The 21,487-nt window shown below is 45.2% G+C and overlaps 1 protein-coding gene across 2 annotated transcripts in view; it reads right to left on the bottom strand.

Moving 5' to 3' along the window:
* The window catches only part of si:dkeyp-72e1.9 (syntaxin-binding protein 4), a 151,425-nt gene extending 130,417 nt beyond the window's left edge, over positions 1-21,008 (bottom strand). Inside the window, exon 1 of one of the 2 annotated variants that reach the window (XM_042001208.1) lies at positions 20,925-21,008. In XM_042001208.1, coding sequence (XP_041857142.1) covers positions 20,925-20,989 — 65 coding nt within the window. In that variant the 5' untranslated portion in view covers positions 20,990-21,008. Of the gene's footprint in view, positions 1-801; positions 867-20,924 lie in introns of those variants that run through there. The other variant, XM_042001226.1, reaches the window with a different exon arrangement.
* Between the last annotated feature and the right edge of the window lie 479 nt (positions 21,009-21,487).

The raw sequence follows: 21,487 nt of genomic DNA on the forward strand, positions 1-21,487 counted from the left end.
TATGTATGTATGTATGTATGTATGTATGTATGTATGTATGTATGTATGTATGTATTTAAGTCCCGTTTGTCGGTCCATGAGGTGAAAAACACATTTCTCTTTGTCTCTGTCTTTAGAATAAGTGGATGGTTAGCGATGCGGCTGTGGCTGGGAATGGTGGATGAGCTTAGATGACTTTAAACACAACAAAACGCAAGTTCCTCCATCAGCTGCAGGGTAACATCAGCTGACACCACTGTTGCTTGTTTAAACTGAAGCTAAACATTATTTTCTTGGTCCATCTCCTACTTTTTAAAATGATTTTTTCTATGATGTGATGAAAGAAAAGACATTTTCTGCTTTAACTGCAGCTTTAATCCCATTATAATGCAAGCTCACACAAAGCAACCATCACAGAAAGAACCAGATCTGAGATGAGGAAGAAACTGGAGCCCCTTCCCCACAACAACAGACTGAAAGACATAAACACGACTATTACATGTTACGCATATGTCAGTACAGCATGCTCCCTTCTCCGTGATACTTAGTGTGGTCAGTTTATGTCTCAGAGGCTAAAAAATACACATTCTTGTTCACATTAACAAGTAAATGTTGGTGAAAAAGAAAAGCTGTGCTAGAAACTTACAGTTTATCAGAGTGGTGTCTTCAATCCACAGAAATATTTAACTCAGACTTTCATTCAATCACAAGAAAATAATGTTTTTATCAAACTTAATGCATATGACTATTAGATGATGTCTTAATGAAAGCTGAGTGGAGGAAAGAGCAGTGCAGCATGTTGGTGAAAAGTTAAAAACATACCTGGCGAACCCTAGAGGCACTTTCAACCTCTGGAACATGTCGCAGATTGAGGGGGAAAGCCTGGATGTCAGTCTGAATGTTAACAATGCATCCTTGCTGTCAGGTGCAGATATGAAGCTGCTGGCTGATGAAGAGACTGTGAGCTTATGGCAGGAGGATAATGCACAAATCCATACAGCACACTGACGAGCTAAATATAGGCCTTCATGAGAGGGCCACTCAAATAAGCAGAGATTACGCTGCATTTCCCACACGCAGTATTTCATGTTTAACCTCGCCATGTTTCATTTGTTTCATGTCGTTTTTAAGTGATTCTGTATTTTGCTTTGGCTCCAGGAGCCGACAGCTGTTACCTTCCGACACACTCTGCCTCAGATCCACTTAATGATGCTTTCAAAGCTGCATTTGTTGTTGTTGAAGAACCATTAAACACAACACAGACTCACTGGATGGCGGCATCTGCAGAAAGTCAGATAAAAATCTCATCTTTCTGGAAATTAAACAATAACTAATGCTGATGTAACTGGGCAGACACAGCTGGACACATTCTGAGGCATTAACATTATTTACTCCTTGAAGCTGCAGACTGCAGTCTGGTGATAATGTAGAATTAGTTTGTGTCTGCACGAGTACCTGACTGGCAAACAGCTGGTAATGAACAGAAAACGGGCTCATCGTGTTTTCAGCTGCTTCTTCTGCCCCCAAGTGGCCAAAACCTGAATTGCAGCAACTTTCCTCAGAGACAGTCTGTAAACAATTTTTTTCCTGTAACAAAGCTTCCTGGTCATGAATCCTAAACGTTCCCTTTCCAACGGAGCCACATCTGGAAGGAAAACTGATGAGCAGCCGAACCAAGAATGTGGCTGTTTCCATGGAAATCCAAATAAAAAAAATACAGAAATGAAAGACTAGTTAAATGCAACAGCAGAAAGATCAGTTTTAAGAAGAGAGTTTCAGCTGGCCTGTGAGAGACTATTCCAAATGGAAGGTGCATAAAAAGTGTCTCCATCTTTAGTCTTAACTCTGGAAATAGAAAGCCTGGATAGTTCATAAACCAGGTCTGATATGGACTTCGGCCCTTTACCGTTTACAGCTTTATAAACCAGCAGCAGAATTTTAAAATCAGCGTTGTTGGACAGGGAGCGGGTGTACGGAGAGATATGATCCTCCCTTCTGGTGTTGGTAAGACCAGTAAAGATGGTGCGGTATGAGTAGACGCAGGAGGAGATGTAAATGTTTTTACAAATAATTAAAGAAATAGATATAACCTCCATCCTTGATAGCAAACACCAGCAAAATGCAGCATTTCACAAAGAACTAGAAAGCTCCGTCCTCAGAGCGGAATCTCGCCCGACAAGATTTTAACAGAACGGCTGATGCGCTAAACACCATTCAATGGAAACACCTGAAAATTGCAATTACACTTGAAAAACTGTCATGGAAACGCAACTGGTGACTCATCAGAGACGTGATTCAGTTTTAGTAATAACACTGTGGGTTTTGGAGGAATAACATATACTAATGTAAATGTAATAATCAGTCTTGTGGTGTGTGTGTGTGTGTGTGTGTGTGTGTGTGTGTGTGTGTGTGTGTGTGTGTGTGTGTGTGTGTGTGTGTGTGTTTGTGTGTTCCATCTTTTGAGTTTGGATATTTTACATTTTTGGTGTAATTTTTTGTGAATGGGTTTTGGCTTGGACCTCAGGAAGAAGAGCAGCAGCTATAAGCTGAAGCTGATCCCCAACAATAAACAATAATAAACAATCTCATCCTACATTTGTAACGAGAAGCTTCCGGGACTGGGCAAAGTTTATCCTGAAAGACATAACCAGGCTGGCAGTGTTGCTCGGCCCAGCTTTCAGTATTACCACTGGGTGAACCTTCATCTCGGCCCATCCAACCCTGTCTGGGTATCGATGGAGGTTCGGGGCTCTTGCAGGAATCCTGCGGTAAAACATTCCTTGTGCATCTTGGCTCAATTTAGAAAACATTTTGAATTGCAAAAGTTGCTATCGCCTCTAATTATTTCTTTGTTCCTTCCATAACAGAATTCAAACCTGGCAGAACAAAAACCCCAAATTCCTTGACAATCAGTTTATAGACCACAGAGCCATTCATTTCGTCCTGGGAACACATTTTTTTGGGTTCTTATCCAGAATTTAATACCTGACTTCACCTGTAAACCTCCAAAGCAACTCAATGGATGCCCTCCTCTCTAGAAATCCTTAATCATTAAACTGTACCTAACCCTTTTACTGCTTACCCGCAGACGGTGGTTTGCCTAAGGCATTCTTTTATGGAAATTAAAGTGGTTTTTAACTTTCATATTAGTGCTGGGCGATATGGAAAAAATCATATATCACGATATGGATTATTTTATATCACAATAACGATATATATCACGATATACCACAATAAAGTATGTTTTCAGTTATTCTCTGAAAAGTTTGACAAAAATTTCATTGCTTACTTTTCTCCAGCTTTATTTTGAAGTGACATTTAACTGTACTGTCACAAATGAGAAACATACATTTTAGTGCAGCAATATAAATGTATCAAATGAAAACAGCTGTGGTTGAGGTACAGTAGCCTTCACATTTTTTTCAAAATCATACAGTTATTTAAACTCAACTGTCAAAATAAACACTATTTAATTAATTAATTTAAGGTCTCGAAAGCTGTCCTTCTCAACTATATACACGGGAGCCATGCCTTTACAGATGTAACGCGAGATGGCACATGTGATTTGTTTATGGCGCTGGGACGCCTTCTCATATGGCGTACCTTGTGCGAAAGACTGCTTTATCTTCGGCTGGCTATAGTTTTTCTTTTCGCAACTTGCCCCCGCTGTTCCACTTGGTTTAGCTCGGATTTTTTGGATTGTCATGTATTCTTTTTCGTGGACCTTCTTAAGGTGATAGAAGAGGTTTGTTGTGTTGGCATCGGGCGCAGGAATAGTCTTTTGGCATAGTTTGCATATGGCCGTCTTCTGATCCGTGTCGGACTTCTTGAACCCAAAATGTAACCAAATCACAGACGTACCCCCTCTTTTGGGTAAAAGTGCTTCTTCTTGGGCTGCCTGCATAGCTGTCTCTATCTGCGACTCCGGGCATGAAACATCAACCTGTTCCGCGTCCATCGTTCAGCACTCATGATTAACGTAAAGCATTTTTCAAACCCGCGCGAGAATCAAAGACGTAAAGCAACGTCATGTCGCAAAACCACCAGACGGAGTTTCTTTGCAAAAAATCTTTTTTTATTCTTCTTTATTTTCACTTATATAAACTTAGAGTATGCGTAGTGACAAGACAACGTTAATAAAATCGTCGCAGCCTGTTTAATGATATATTTGTTGTAATAATTGATAAAATTAGGTTTGAAACGATAGAAATGATACAAGAGAAATGGCACGATAGACACTTTTCTATCGTCCCCGCGATATGTATCGTCATATCGCCCAGCACTATTTCATATTTTCATTGATTTGGTATTTTTTTCATCCAGATTAGATCCTGGTTTTAAACATGTCTAATGAGTTAAATGTTTGAGCCTTCTCAGGGATTCTGGAGTGGAATAAAACATTTAATGTTTATTGTGTTGGAGGGGTTGCTGAAGGAGGCGTTAAAGCCACTGATTTCATGATCTTATTATTTAAATCCATGCTTTCTGATTTTTGTCCAGATGCTGAGATTAGAAGAAGTTGAAGTGTGTCCAGACCCTTATCCAACCCTCCAGAGACAGGCTTTTGGCTGTACTGTCTTCTGTGGAGCACAGCTCCTCACGCTGCTATCTCATCTGGTAATGCATGCCAGTTGCTTCTCATACAGGAATAAAAAATGACCCTACATGTGCTTCATTGGTAAAAATGCTGTGTCAGCGGCTAGAAAACACACCTGAGGGTACAACATGACTCAGTATGATTGACTGATCATGCAGGGTCTGCTGCGTGACTAGCTCTACAGCTTCATCATCTTATGGGTGTCAGACTTTCACACTAACATGCCCTTCATTCTGTGAAATAAAGGCCGCCGGACAGGATGAGAGCAGCTCATTGACACACACATAAAACCTGATAACTGGCTGTAAATCCCTCCACTGGTGCAGCGACTCGTTTACTCCCCCCAGGTTTTAAATGACAGAGCTTGAAAAGTCCAAGTCAGCAGCAGCTGTTGTTACCAAGTTGATGTTCTTCAACAGCCAAGAATCAAATATTTTACAGCTTTTTGGTTAAAAGTGGAAATAACCCACAAGATGGAGAAAAAACACTGAAAGACAGAGCAACGCTCACCGTAAGGACCACATTTAATTTATAATTTACAGGACCATTAATCTATATATATATATATATAGAGCGAGAGAGAGAGAGCGAGAGGGGGGGGGGGGGGGGGGGGGGGGGGGGGGGGGGGGGGGGGGGGGGGGGGGGGGGGGGGTGGGGGGGGGGGGGGGGGGGGGGGGGGGGGGGGGGGGGGGGGGGGGGGTTGGGGGGGGGTGTTGTAACGGCACCATTTACCCAAGGCCCACTGCTACCTGAGGCATTAACTCATCAGTTCATCTCTGTATTCTTGGATCTAAATATTGTTAATGCACAAAGAAAGTGAATGGATACCAACCACACAGCAGAGCCTGCAGCCGTCGAGCTCCTCATTCACTCAGTGTTTACTGAGGAATAATCCACTATGCAGGCAATGGTGTGAAATAATTGGCCAATTATCTCACAGTGTTTAAAATTCAACCTGATTAATCAGCAGACCGATTATTTGGGATGGTGTGTGTTGCACATACGATTACAGCATTGCTGAGTGCACGCCAAAACCCATTCCTCCACGTTTTCGTCCACCCGAGCACACGCAGATTTATTCCCTCCTTCTATCTGGCAGCCATGGCAACAACGATTTGCCTCTGAACTGTAATCAGTTATTCTGCACAGTGGATTGTTATCAGATTATGGGATAATCCAATCCGCACTGAGAAATCAAACGGGCTCAGGCCGAATCACAGGGACACACACAAGTTTTAAAGCTTGTTTTATGATGCTGTCTGTGTGAGTAAAAGAGTAGGTGGCTGATTCTTTTTCAATCCAAGCCTTTCTCAAAGCAAGGCTTTCCTGTATCCTGTAACAGCACAAGGCCTTTCATCCATCAGTTTAGCTCTGCTTCTCAAACTTATGAATCTCAGCTAAAATCATCCTCAGATACACTGCATGGGCACATTTGCAGTAGAAACGTGGAAAAAAAGTAATTAATGTAAAACAGCAGCAACAACCATCAGAAATAAAGGAAATTTTAGATTTATGTGTACACATTCACTGAGCAGAGCGAGCACCCAGTTAGCAACCAGTTAGCATTAGCAAGAATTCAGTTGACATCCAGTTAGCATACAGTTAGCATTCGCTAAGTATCAACTTTGCATCTAGAGGCATCCAGCAAGAATTCAGGTAGCATCCAGTTAGCAGCCAGTTAGCATCCAGCAAGGATTCAGTTGACATCCAATTAGCATACAGTTAGCATCCTGTGACAGACAAGTACAGAATCTGAGATAGTTTATTTATCCCAGATGGAAATTGCTGAAGTTTTTTTAAGACCTTCCAGGATGGATGGATGGATGGATGGATGGATGAGTGAACAGAGAGTCTCACTGGCTTCATGCAGCACACATAGATCGTCCTACCTGAAGGAGGGGATCAGTGTCTGTCAGCTCTGAATTTGCTGGGCTGACCTCAGACCAGTCAGCACAGCAACAGAAACATCAGCATTCAGAAACTGGAAAAAATTCCCTGGAGGAAAAGCAGTCAGCAATCTGCCTCAGGATCTGCATCTAGCGTGGAGGGAAAAATTAAACCAGTCAAGTTTCCACCGAATTGATTATTACCACAGTGAATGTTGATAATAATAGGATCTGAATTCAATGAAACCATATTGATTTTTCCGGTGCGGAACAAATTCTCTAAGGAGTCTGTAAGACAATAATGAGCGGATCCAAACGGTGATTAACACCTACATGAGCGAGGTGTTGAGCATAAAAACCTCCAGGAGCGAGCTGTGGAGCATAAACACTTCCATTGACAAGGTGAGGAGCTTAAACACCTCCAACAGCGAGGTGTTGAGCATAAACATCTCCATCAACGAGGTGTGGAGCATGAACAACTCAATCAGCGAGGTGTGGAGCATGAACAACTCCATCAGCGAGGTGTGGAGCATGAACAACTCAATCAGCGAGGTGTGGAGCATGAACACCTCCATCAATGAGGTGTGGAGCATAAACACCTCCATCAGCGAGGTGTTGAGCATGAACACCTTCATGAACGACGTAAAGAGCATGAACACCTCCATCAACGAGGTGTGGAGCATGAACACCTTCATGAATGACCTAAAGAGCATAAACACCTCCATCAGCTAGGTGTGGAGCATGGACGCCTCCATTAGCGAGGTGTGGAGCATGAACACCTCCATCAACGAGGTGTGGAGCATGAACAACTCAATCAGCGAGGTGTGGAGCATGAACACCTCCATCAATGAGGTGTGGAGCATAAACACCTCCATCAATGAGGTGTGGAGCATAAACACCTCCATCAGCAAGGTGTTGAGCATGAACACCTTCATGAACGACGTAAAGAGCATGAACACCTCCATCAACGAGGTGTGGAGCATGAACACCTTCATGAATGACCTAAAGAGCATAAACACCTCCATCAGCTAGGTGAGGAGCATGAACACCTCCATTAGTGAGGTGTGGAGCATGGACGCCTCCATTAGCGAGGTGTGGAGCATAAACACCTCCATCAGCGAGGTGAGGAGCATAGACACCTCCATCAGCGAGGTGTTGAGCATGAACACCTTCATGAATGACCTAAAGAGCATAAACACCTCCATCAGCGAGGTGAGGAGCATAAACACCTCCATCAGCGAGGTGTTGAGCATGAACACCTTCATGAATGACCTAAAGAGCATAAACACCTCCATCAGCTAGGTGAGAAGCATAAACACCTCCATCAGCGAGGTGAAGAGCATAAACACCTCCATCAGCTCGGTGAGGAGCATAAACACCTCCATCAGCGAAGTGTGGAGCATAAACACCTCTATTAGCGAGGTGTGGAGCAGGAACACCTTCATGAATGACCTAAAGAGCATAAACACCTCCATCAGCTAGGTGTGGAGCATAAACACCTCTATTAGCGAGGTGAGGAGCATAAACACCTCCATCAGCGAGGTGTGGAGCATAAACACCTCCATCAAAGAGGTGTGGAGCATGAACACCTTCATGAATGACCTAAAGAGCATAAACACCTCCATCAGCTAGGTGAGGAGCATGAACACCTCCATTAGCGAGGTGTGGAGCATGGAAGCCTCCATTAGCGAGGTGTGGAGCATAAACACCTCCATCAGCGAGGTGAGGAGCATAGACACCTCCATCAGCGAGGTGATGAGCATGAACACCTTCATGAATGACCTAAAGAGCATAAACACCTCCATCAGCGAGGTGAGGAGCATAAACACCTCCATCAGCGAGGTGTTGAGCATGAACACCTTCATGAATGACCTAAAGAGCATAAACACCTCCATCAGCTAGGTGAGGAGCATAGACACCTCCATCAGCGAGGTGATGAGCATGAACACCTTCATGAATGACCTAAAGAGCATAAACACCTCCATCAGCGAGGTGAGGAGCATAAACACCTCCATCAGCGAGGTGTTGAGCATGAACACCTCCATCAATGAGGTGTGGAGCATAAACACCTCCATCAATGAGGTGTGGAGCATAAACACCTCCATCAGCAAGGTGTTGAGCATGAACACCTTCATGAACGACGTAAAGAGCATGAACACCTCCATCAACGAGGTGTGGAGCATGAACACCTTCATGAATGACCTAAAGAGCATAAACACCTCCATCAGCTAGGTGAGGAGCATGAACACCTCCATTAGTGAGGTGTGGAGCATGGACGCCTCCATTAGCGAGGTGTGGAGCATAAACACCTCCATCAGCGAGGTGAGGAGCATAGACACCTCCATTAGCGAGGTGTTGAGCATGAACACCTTCATGAATGACCTAAAGAGCATAAACACCTCCATCAGCGAGGTGAGGAGCATAAACACCTCCATCAGCGAGGTGTTGAGCATGAACACCTTCATGAATGACCTAAAGAGCATAAACACCTCCATCAGCTAGGTGAGAAGCATAAACACCTCCATCAGCGAGGTGAAGAGCATAAACACCTCCATCAGCTAGGTGAGGAGCATAAACACCTCCATCAGCGAAGTGTGGAGCATAAACACCTCTATTAGCGAGGTGTGGAGCAGGAACACCTTCATGAATGACCTAAAGAGCATAAACACCTCCATCAGCTAGGTGTGGAGCATAAACACCTCTATTAGCGAGGTGAGGAGCATAAACACCTCCATCAGCGAGGTGTGGAGCATAAACACCTCCATCAAAGAGGTGTGGAGCATGAACACCTTCATGAATGACCTAAAGAGCATAAACACCTCCATCAGCTAGGTGAGGAGCATGAACACCTCCATTAGCGAGGTGTGGAGCATGGAAGCCTCCATTAGCGAGGTGTGGAGCATAAACACCTCCATCAGCGAGGTGAGGAGCGTAGACACCTCCATCAGCGAGGTGATGAGCATGAACACCTTCATGAATGACCTAAAGAGCATAAACACCTCCATCAGCGAGGTGAGGAGCATAAACACCTCCATCAGCGAGGTGTTGAGCATGAACACCTTCATGAATGACCTAAAGAGCATAAACACCTCCATCAGCTAGGTGAGGAGCATAAACACCTCCATCAGCGAGGTGAGGAGCATAAACACCTCCATCAGCTAGGTGAGGAGCATAAACACCTCCATCAGCGAGGTGTGGAGCATAAACACCTCTATTAGCGAGGTGTGGCGCATAAACACCTCTATTAGCGAGGTGAGGAGCATAAACACCTCTATTAGCGAGGTGTGGAGCATAAACACCTCCATCAGCGAGGTGAGGAGCGTAGACACCTCCATCAGCGAGGTGATGAGCATGAACACCTTCATGAATGACCTAAAGAGCATAAACACCTCCATCAGCGAGGTGAGGAGCATAAACACCTCCATCAGCGAGGTGTTGAGCATGAACACCTTCATGAATGACCTAAAGAGCATAAACACCTCCATCAGCTAGGTGAGGAGCATAAACACCTCCATCAGCGAGGTGAGGAGCATAAACACCTCCATCAGCTAGGTGAGGAGCATAAACACCTCCATCAGCGAGGTGTGGAGCATAAACACCTCTATTAGCGAGGTGTGGCGCATAAACACCTCTATTAGCGAGGTGAGGAGCATAAACACCTCTATTAGCGAGGTGTGGAGCATAAACACCTCCATCAGCGAGGTGTGGAGCATAAACACCTCTATTAGCGAGGTGAGGAGCATAAACACCTCTATTAGCGAGGTGTGGAGCATAAACACCTCCATCAGCGAGGTGTGGAGCATAAACACCTCCATCAGCGAGGTGAGGAGCATAAACACCTCTATTAGCGAGGTGTGGAGCATAAACACCTCCATCAGCGAGGTGTGGAGCATAAACACCTCCATCAGCGAGGTGAGGAGCATAAACACCTCCATCAGCGAGGTGAGGAGCATAAACACCTCTATTAGCGAGGTGTGGAGCATAAACACCTCCATCAGCGAGGTGAGGAGCATAAACACCTCCATCAGCGAGGTGAGGAGCATAAACACCTCTATTAGCGAGGTGTGGAGCATAAACACCTCCATCAGCGAGGTGTGGAGCATAAACACCTCCATCAGCGAGGTGTGGAGCATAAACACCTCCATCAGCGAGGTGAGGAGCATAAACACCTCCATCAGCGAGGTGAGGAGCATAAACACCTCTATTAGCGAGGTGTGGAGCATAAACACCTCCATCAGCTAGGTGAGGAGCATAAACACCTCCATCAGCGAGGTGAGGAGCATAAACACCTCTATTAGCGAGGTGTGGAGCATAAACACCTCCATCAGCGAGGTGAGGAGCATAAACACCTCCATCAGCTAGGTGTGGAGCATAAACACCTCTATTAGCGAGGTGAGGAGCATAAACACCTCTATTAGCGAGGTGTGGAGCATAAAACACCTCCATCAGCGAGGTGTGGAGCATAAACACCTCCATCAGCGAGGTGTGGAGCATAAACACCTCCATCAGCGAGGTGAGGAGTATAAACACCTCCATCAGCGAGGTGAGGAGCATAAACACCTCTATTAGCGAGGTGTGGAGCATAAACACCTCCATCAGCTAGGTGAGGAGCATAAACACCTCCATCAGCGAGGTGAGGAGCATAAACACCTCTATTAGCGAGGTGTGGAGCATAAACACCTCCATCAGCGAGGTGAGGAGCATAAACACCTCCATCAGCTAGGTGAGGAGCATAAACACCTCCATCAGCGAGGTGAGGAGCATAAACACCTCCATCAGCTAGGTGAGGAGCGTAAACACTTCCATCAGCGAGGTGTGGAGCATAAACACCTCTATTAGCGAGGTGTGGAGCATAAACACCTCTATTAGCGAGGTGTGGAGCAGGAACATCTTCATGAATGACCTAAAGAGCATAAACACCTCCATCAGCTAGGTGTGGAGCATAAACACCTCTATTAGTGAGGTGAGGAGCATAAACACCTCTATTAGCGAGGTGTGGAGCATAAACACCTCTATTAGTGAGGCGTGGAGCATAAACACCTCCATCAGCGAGGTGTGGAGCATAAACACCTCCATCAGCGAGGTGAGGAGCATAAACACCTCTATTAGCGAGGTGTGGAGCATAAACACCTCCATCAGCGAGGTGTGGAGCATAAACACCTCCATCAGCAAGGTGAGGAGCATAAACACCTCCATCAGCGAGGTGAGGAGCATAAACACCTCTATTAGCGAGGTGTGGAGCATAAACACCTCCATCAGCGAGGTGAGGAGCATAAACACCTCCATCAGCGAGGTGAGGAGCATAAACATCTCCATCAGCTAGGTGAGGAGCATAAACACCTCCATCAGCGAGGTGAGGAGCATAAACATCTCCATCAGCGAGGTGTGGAGGATGAACACCTCCATCAGCGAGGGAGGAGCATGAACACCTCCATCAAAGAGCTGTGGAGCATAAACACCTCCATCAACAAGGTGTGGAGCATAAACATCTCCATCAGCGAGGTGAGGAACATAAACACCTCCATCAGCGAGGTGTGGAGCATGAACACCTCCATCAACGAGGTGTTGAGCATGAACACCTTCATGAATGACATAAAGAGCATAAACACCTCCATCAGCGAGGTGAGGAGCATAAACACCTCCATCAGCGAGGTGTTGAGCATGAACACCTTCATGAATGACCTAAAGAGCATAAACACCTCCATCAGCTAGGTGAGAAGCATAAACACCTCCATCAGCGAGGTGAAGAGCATAAACACCTCCATCAGCTAGGTGAGGAGCATAAACACCTCCATCAGCGAAGTGTGGAGCATAAACACCTCTATTAGCGAGGTGTGGAGCAGGAACACCTTCATGAATGACCTAAAGAGCATAAACACCTCCATCAGCTAGGTGTGGAGCATAAACACCTCTATTAGCGAGGTGAGGAGCATAAACACCTCCATCAGCGAGGTGTGGAGCATAAACACCTCCATCAAAGAGGTGTGGAGCATGAACACCTTCATGAATGACCTAAAGAGCATAAACACCTCCATCAGCTAGGTGAGGAGCATGAACACCTCCATTAGCGAGGTGTGGAGCATGGAAGCCTCCATTAGCGAGGTGTGGAGCATAAACACCTCCATCAGCGAGGTGAGGAGCGTAGACACCTCCATCAGCGAGGTGATGAGCATGAACACCTTCATGAATGACCTAAAGAGCATAAACACCTCCATCAGCGAGGTGAGGAGCATAAACACCTCCATCAGCGAGGTGTTGAGCATGAACACCTTCATGAATGACCTAAAGAGCATAAACACCTCCATCAGCTAGGTGAGGAGCATAAACACCTCCATCAGCGAGGTGAGGAGCATAAACACCTCCATCAGCTAGGTGAGGAGCATAAACACCTCCATCAGCGAGGTGTGGAGCATAAACACCTCTATTAGCGAGGTGTGGCGCATAAACACCTCTATTAGCGAGGTGAGGAGCATAAACACCTCTATTAGCGAGGTGTGGAGCATAAACACCTCCATCAGCGAGGTGTGGAGCATAAACACCTCTATTAGCGAGGTGAGGAGCATAAACACCTCTATTAGCGAGGTGTGGAGCATAAACACCTCCATCAGCGAGGTGTGGAGCATAAACACCTCCATCAGCGAGGTGAGGAGCATAAACACCTCTATTAGCGAGGTGTGGAGCATAAACACCTCCATCAGCGAGGTGTGGAGCATAAACACCTCCATCAGCGAGGTGAGGAGCATAAACACCTCCATCAGCGAGGTGAGGAGCATAAACACCTCTATTAGCGAGGTGTGGAGCATAAACACCTCCATCAGCGAGGTGAGGAGCATAAACACCTCCATCAGCGAGGTGAGGAGCATAAACACCTCTATTAGCGAGGTGTGGAGCATAAACACCTCCATCAGCGAGGTGTGGAGCATAAACACCTCCATCAGCGAGGTGTGGAGCATAAACACCTCCATCAGCGAGGTGAGGAGCATAAACACCTCCATCAGCGAGGTGAGGAGCATAAACACCTCTATTAGCGAGGTGTGGAGCATAAACACCTCCATCAGCTAGGTGAGGAGCATAAACACCTCCATCAGCGAGGTGAGGAGCATAAACACCTCTATTAGCGAGGTGTGGAGCATAAACACCTCCATCAGCGAGGTGAGGAGCATAAACACCTCCATCAGCTAGGTGTGGAGCATAAACACCTCTATTAGCGAGGTGAGGAGCATAAACACCTCTATTAGCGAGGTGTGGAGCATAAACACCTCCATCAGCGAGGTGTGGAGCATAAACACCTCCATCAGCGAGGTGTGGAGCATAAACACCTCCATCAGCGAGGTGAGGAGTATAAACACCTCCATCAGCGAGGTGAGGAGCATAAACACCTCTATTAGCGAGGTGTGGAGCATAAACACCTCCATCAGCTAGGTGAGGAGCATAAACACCTCCATCAGCGAGGTGAGGAGCATAAACACCTCTATTAGCGAGGTGTGGAGCATAAACACCTCCATCAGCGAGGTGAGGAGCATAAACACCTCCATCAGCTAGGTGAGGAGCATAAACACCTCCATCAGCGAGGTGAGGAGCATAAACACCTCCATCAGCTAGGTGAGGAGCGTAAACACTTCCATCAGCGAGGTGTGGAGCATAAACACCTCTATTAGCGAGGTGTGGAGCATAAACACCTCTATTAGCGAGGTGTGGAGCAGGAACACCTTCATGAATGACCTAAAGAGCATAAACACCTCCATCAGCTAGGTGTGGAGCATAAACACCTCTATTAGTGAGGTGAGGAGCATAAACACCTCTATTAGCGAGGTGTGGAGCATAAACACCTCTATTAGTGAGGCGTGGAGCATAAACACCTCCATCAGCGAGGTGTGGAGCATAAACACCTCCATCAGCGAGGTGAGGAGCATAAACACCTCTATTAGCGAGGTGTGGAGCATAAACACCTCCATCAGCGAGGTGTGGAGCATAAACACCTCCATCAGCAAGGTGAGGAGCATAAACACCTCCATCAGCGAGGTGAGGAGCATAAACACCTCTATTAGCGAGGTGTGGAGCATGAACACCTCCATCAACGAGGTGTTGAGCATGAACACCTTCATGAATGACATAAAGAGCATAAACACCTCCATCAGCGAGGCGAGGAGCATGAACACCTCCATCAGCGAGGTGTGGAGCATTAACACCTCCATCAATGAGGTGAGGAGCTTAAACACCTCCATCAACGAGGCAAGAAGCATAAACACCTCTATCAACAACATAAAGAGCATAAACACCTCCATCAGCGAGGTGTGGAGCATAAACACCTCCATCAGCGAGGTGTTGAGCATGAACACCTTCATGAATGACATTAAGAGCATAAACACCTCCATCAGCGAGGCGAGGAGCATGAACACCTCCATCAGCGAGGTGTGGAGCATAAACACTTCCATCAACGAGGCAAGAAGCATAAACACCTCTATCAACAACGTAAAGAGCATAAACACCTCCATCAGCGAGGTGTGGAGCATAAACACCTCCATCAGCGAGACGAGGAGCATAAACACCTCCATTAACTACGTAAAGAGCATAAACACCTCCATGAGTGAGGTGTGGAGCATAAACACCTCCATCAACAAGGTGAGGAGCTTAAACACCTCCATCAACGACGTGAGGAGCGTAAACACCTCCATCAACGACATGAGGAGCGTAAACATCTCCATCCACGAGGTGTGGAGCATAAGCACGTCCATCAGCGAGGTGTTGAGCATAAACACCTCCATCAACAAGGTGAGGAGCATAAACACCTCCATCAGCGAGGTGAGGAGCTTAAACACCTCCATCAGCGAGACGAGGAGCATAAACACCTCCATTAACAACGTAAAGAGCATAAACACCTCCATCAACGAGGTGTGGAGCATAAACACCTCCATCAACAAGGTGAGGAGCTTAAACACCTCCATCCACGAGGTGTGGAGCTTAAACACCTCCATCAACAACGTGAGGAGCGTAAACACCTCCATCAACGAGGTGAGGAGCATAAACACCTCCATCAACGACATGAGGAGCGTAAACATCTCCATCCACGAGGTGTGGAGCATAAGCACGTCCATCAGCAAGGTGTTGAGCATAAACACCTCCATCAACAAGGTGAGGAGCATAAACACCTCCATCAACGAGGTGAGGAGCATAAACACCTCCATCAGCGAGGTGAGGAGCTTAAACATCTCCATCAGCGAGGTGTGGAGCATAAACACCTCCATCAGCGAGACGAGGAGCATAAACACCTCCATGAACTACGTGAAGAGCATAAACACCTCCATGAGTGAGGTGTGGAGCATAAACACCTCCATCAACGAGGTGTGGAGCATAAACACCTCCATCAACGACGTGAGGAGCGTAAACATCTTCATCAACGAAGTGAGGAGCATAAACACCTCCATCAACGACGTGAGGAGCATAAACACCTCCATCCACGAGGTGTGGTGCATAAACATCTCCATCAACGACGTGAGGAGCGTAAACACCTCCATCAACGAAGTGAGGAGCATAAACACCTCCATCAACGACGTGAGGAGCATAAACACCTCCATCCACGAGGTGTGGAGCACAAACACCTCAATCAGCGAGGTGAGGAGCATAAACATCTCCATCAACGACGTGAGGAGCATAAACATCTCCATCAACGACGTGAGGAGCGTGAACACCTCCATCAACGACGTGGAGAGCGTAAACACCTCCATCAACGACGTGAGGAGCACAAACACCTCCATCCAAGACGTGAGGAGCGTAAACACCTCCATCAACGACGTCAGGAGCATAAACACCTCCATCAACGACGTCAGGAGCATAAACACCTCCATCAACGACGTGAGGAGCATAAACACCTCCATCAACGACGTGAGGAGCATAAACACCTCCATCAACAAGGTGAGGAGCGTAAACATCTTCATCAGTGAGGCGAAAATCATCCCTTCATCGTCCATCCATCCATCCATCCATCGACCATCTGTGATCCGTCCATCTGTGCATTTGTTTTTCTAGATGTTGAATACTGTGAACTTCATCTGATTTTAGCTGAAACCAACACATCTAGAGATATTTTCTTTCTTTTTTTCTTTTCTTCCCTTGACGTTATCCCCACAGATATTTCTACATGCAGCCACAGCAGTGACAGGTGACCTGATGCACGGTGACAGATGCTTTATTTGACTCCTGTCCTGAGTAATTTAGGCCTCTGGTGGCAACAGACATCACTTTCGTCCTGCTGTCGCAGGAAAACAACATGCTCTCATTAAGTCACCTGGCCTCAGCATCTTTCACCTCTTTATCTGGGACACATTATTTAACTTAGATAAAATATCTCAGCTGCTCTCACTTTTTCTCTGCTCGCTGTTTCTGTGACAACATGCAGTGAAGGAGGTAAGCCACCCTTGGACAAAGGAAACAAAGCAAACCATTCCGGTTGTAGGATTCTACATCAGACCAACAGTTTGGTGGAGAAAACAATGACGGCAGTAGTTTACAACCTACATCCTTGGCCCAACCCACAAATAATAGTAACTGACAGCTTCTTGTCAACTTCTTCACAATAACCCATTCGTTTCAGTCCGGTAACAATGAAAACCTGCAGGATACCGGCCCTCGAGGACCGGAGTTCGACACTCCTGCCTTCCAGCCAGTCAGTTTGGTCCCTACACTCCCTCTACTGGATGTTGTAAAATCATAGTGTAAATTTCTGAAGAAGTGTACAAGCTATGTTAAAAAAAAAGGCAAAATATGCCATGCAACCATGATGAACACGTAATCAAACCTAAATCCTCTGCCTGACTCCTCGATCAGGAAATTTCTGTTTCTAAAATGCTTTTGAATCCATCTCCTGAAATTGTAAAGTTAAAGTTTCTCTATGGTCGTGATTTTTCTGTAGAATGATGAACTGGATAGTGTTGCCCTGAGGTAACGAACCACACTATAAATATACAAGTTATAACTAAATAAGCCGTAAAATGATCAAAAACACTTCTTTACATGTTCATGCACATGTGTGCATGTTTTATTTAAATTCACCACCCATTTAAATGTGTATTCGGTGTGCACCATGTGGGCTCTGCTTCCTTAAAGGACTGCTGCACTTCCAACTAAAAGGTCACATGCACTTCAACCACACTTTTTACTGGACACAGAAATGTCTGGTGATATTTCACATTTTTAACTTGTCAAAATAGTTAAAAGGGCAGTGTGAGGATCAGATATATGTTTGTGGCTGGAGGGCAACACCATGTCGTACAGTGTTAAACGTATGAGCGCTGTGCTGCATTTTTAAGTTGCCATATTTTGTGGCATAGGTGTAATATCTTGTAGTTTGTTTTTAGACACTAAAATAAATATATATTTATGGAGAGTAGTATGTTGTTAGTGGATTATTCTAGAAGGTATTTCCTTCATAGTTATGGAACTTATCTTTAGCTTCAGTTTCTTGTGAAGCTACTTTGATGGACTATAGTGGAAATTAAAGCAGGAGCAAATAAATTTTGTTAGATGTGGTCACAAAGGAGTAGGGCTGGGCGATATGAACCAAATCTTATATCTCGATATTTTTTACCTGAATCACGATATACGATATATATCTTGATATATATTTTTTTGGGTCAAGTAACCCAAGAGACAGTTCTAATTTACAGCATTCAGTTCTAAATAAACTTTTATTAAGGATCAGCAGCACATGTGCATTAAAATAGTTGACTGAAATTAAAGGTGCTTTATATTAAATTAAATGCTCCTAAAACAAAATGAATGAAAAAATACTGTTCAATGACCATAATAAAAATACAGCTGTGCAAAAATACAAAAGAAAAGATGCTTTTAACTCAAAACAAGCTATCTCGATATAAACGATATTCCCTCCTTCTATATTGCGTCTGATAAAGTTTCGATATATTTAAAAATCTCGATATATTGCCCAGCCCTACGAAGGAGCATCATTATCAATTATTAACCTTTATTTATGATGGCAGTTCTATTGAGACATGCAGTCTCATTTACAAGAGAGACCTGTTTGTCTTTGAAGCCTCCTTCCACCTAAGACATGGTTGATATGGCTTGTTGAGCATAGAAAAACAGAATCTAGAATATGCACTAATACACGACCAGGCTAGAACTACTATCATTAGTTTTAATAACACTTTTTAACATGCTGAGGCTCAACCCTCAAGTTGCAAAGGAGCAGGAGAGGGATGGGGAGCATGTTTTCACCCCCCCAGGAATTACTCTCTGAATTTGTACTGTTTGTTGCCCCCCCCCAAAAAAAATTTTTATTTTATTAATTTATTTATTTTTATTTATTTTATTTTTTTTACCAGATGTTTTATTACTTTCTAATTCTACATATTTGTGTTTTTCCAAGAATCTGCTGGCCAGAGTTTCTTTTATATTTCATACGAAGCTGTAATTAAGTTATAATGATATTTAATTTTTAAGAATGTGCTTTTACAAAAGTAAATAAAAAGTTAGTTTTAGCATTAATCAAAGTAAGTTACTTTTTGAACTGAGTAACTAATAACTGTAACTAGTTAATTTTTTCAGTAACTCACACAATACTGTTCGTTTCCATGACTTGAGAGCATGGTTTATCAGCTGTAAACTTCCTCTCTGATGCCAGATCAAAGTTAGCCCAGTTACTGGTCAGGTGTTCCAGACATCTGGACTCTTACAGGACTTATCTGAAAGAAAGTATGACCTTCGCAAACTAAATTTTTCAGGTATCTCCTGGTTAGAGACGTCATACTAGCAGCTACTCCTTCAGGGCCCAAATAAAGCAGCTGTTTTTCAGTGTAAGAGGCTGTAGCAGGTAAGATGCAAAAGGGAATATTCACCTGGCTAAATTTAGTTCAGAATAAATGGAACGTTATTGGGTATCACAGACTAAAGACATCAGTGAGTAAGCATGCCTGATTGTTGAAGAAGGAATGTCTGCTTAACATGGACGGGTGAGAAACATCCCACTGAAACCAGCTGGCATGGGATTGTCATGGAAATCTGACCTGTCTGCTCCACTCTACACAGGAATGGCTGAATCCGGACTCCAGACCTTTTTACTGACTTCACAATCGCTCCATCACTGCCAAACATCATATTTGTTTAGCTTCAGGTTCATGTTCTCATCTTTATTTCCACATGCCTGTGCTGAATGCCCACCGTGTTGGGCTGAAAAAATGTCGAGCTGCGTGAGCTGGAATCTCATGAGGTTGCAAATTTTGCTGATGCAGTCTGATGACATCAGCAGACCATCAACAGTGTCTAATCTGAAGCAGAGTGGACAAGACCCCTGAAGACAATTTCTCTGAAATTATGATCATTTTAGCTGGAACATGAGACCAGGAACGAGACAACGCTTTTCTAATCATTGTGGCCTTGTAGTGCTCGAATGTAAGCCGACATGGTCCAAACTGAAAACAATCCCTTTATGGCTTGATGCATGGAGAAAGCAACATGGCCGAGGAAGTCTTCCACTTCCTTCCTCTTAATAAACAAGCAAAGATTTTATTAGTTCAACCTCACAAAATATGCATGTTTGAATAAACTCTGAAAGGCATCCACGCATATTTGATCTGCATCATGTAGACCAAGGACGACCCAGTCCAGGAACCTTTCCTGGTGCTTTAAACCATCCTTTAAAAGCCTATTTAAGCATGATTTCCTCTATCAGACCAACTCCAGACATGGCTTGCAGGCTCAGTTGATCTAAGTTTCACTGAGCACATCTTACACCTACCTCGTCTTAATGGTGGGGTTCATCCTTAGAGGAAACAGTCCCAGATCTATGTCTTTGCTGTCGGGGTTAAACTCTAGGGCTCCAGAGACGTAAATTAGAAAGTAGTCCCAGAGCTCAGGTAACTTCTGGGATGAGAGAATCATGAGGGAAACTTCTGGTTCTGTAGGTGGGGGAAAGAAAAAAGGCTGGTGTTCTTCCAGAGATGAGGGTTAGGGTTATCACCTCCCTTCAGCTCGCCTTTAAGCCCTCCTGGCTGACCAAGCCTCAACCGTCCAGTCAGCACCTACATTTAGCTGACGTACTCCTTCTCTTGGGACCAGACACAAGCAGAAAACCAGCTCTCCAACCCGCCCTGCTCCCAACATCACTCACAGCTTCTTTGCTTGCTTTTATTTGGCTAAACGCTCACTGCTTCCCCTCTGCAGACATCCCGAGTGGGATTTAAAGTTCTGAACCTTTTAACGTTATTTCACGAATGCTGAATCTCGCTTTAAGAAAAACGGCATCCTAAACTTTAAACTCGCTCTTAGCTGCTGTTGTTACTGTTTATTCCCATTAATATCAGCGCGGATATAATTCTGTTCATGCAGCCAGAACTTGTCAGAGATTAAAGATGATTCATGAACGAATTGTTAAAGATAAACTTCATTAAAAACCGCCAATAACAGTTGATCAAAGCACTGTTTAAAACGCGCACCGTTTTACGTACCAGTAAATTAGCGACAGTCCGTCGAAGCGCTCGAGCTCTCTCCCTCGCTGCTTGAGCAGAGACATGTTACCCAGACCGGTCCAGGTGCGTGGAGCCCCCGCGGGTCAAGTTTCACAGGCGTCCCCGAAGCCCTCCCTCTGCCCGCTCCTCAGCTGGCCTCCCGCTCTGAGGCGGAGGACGGGTCGCGTGCCTGCGCGGACGGCGGGGATGCGTCAGCACTCATTCCGTTTCAGATCAATGAGGCGGACAATGCTGTCCGGTAACGGGGCGACCTGTCGGACCGATTTAAATCTGACGGGCAAGCGCAGGCTGCTGACTGACCTACACCAGGACAGCAGTCCTGCAGCAGGAGCTGAATACTGGAGACACACGTGCACCATCAAGTATTTCAGTGATGTTACTTCCATCCACCATCCTCCTCCTCAGCTCCACTGTTCTAACACTAATGTCCAACCAGCCAATCACAGGGCAGCAACTCAACACCACCACCTGGCCTGGTGGCACCACCATAGCCTACCTGAGTATTGTTGCTGACCATGTCCGTCCTGCAGGGCCGGCCCTAG

Source organism: Melanotaenia boesemani, chromosome 2 (genome assembly GCF_017639745.1).
Source record: "Melanotaenia boesemani isolate fMelBoe1 chromosome 2, fMelBoe1.pri, whole genome shotgun sequence".
Classification (NCBI taxonomy): Eukaryota; Metazoa; Chordata; class Actinopteri; order Atheriniformes; family Melanotaeniidae; genus Melanotaenia; species Melanotaenia boesemani.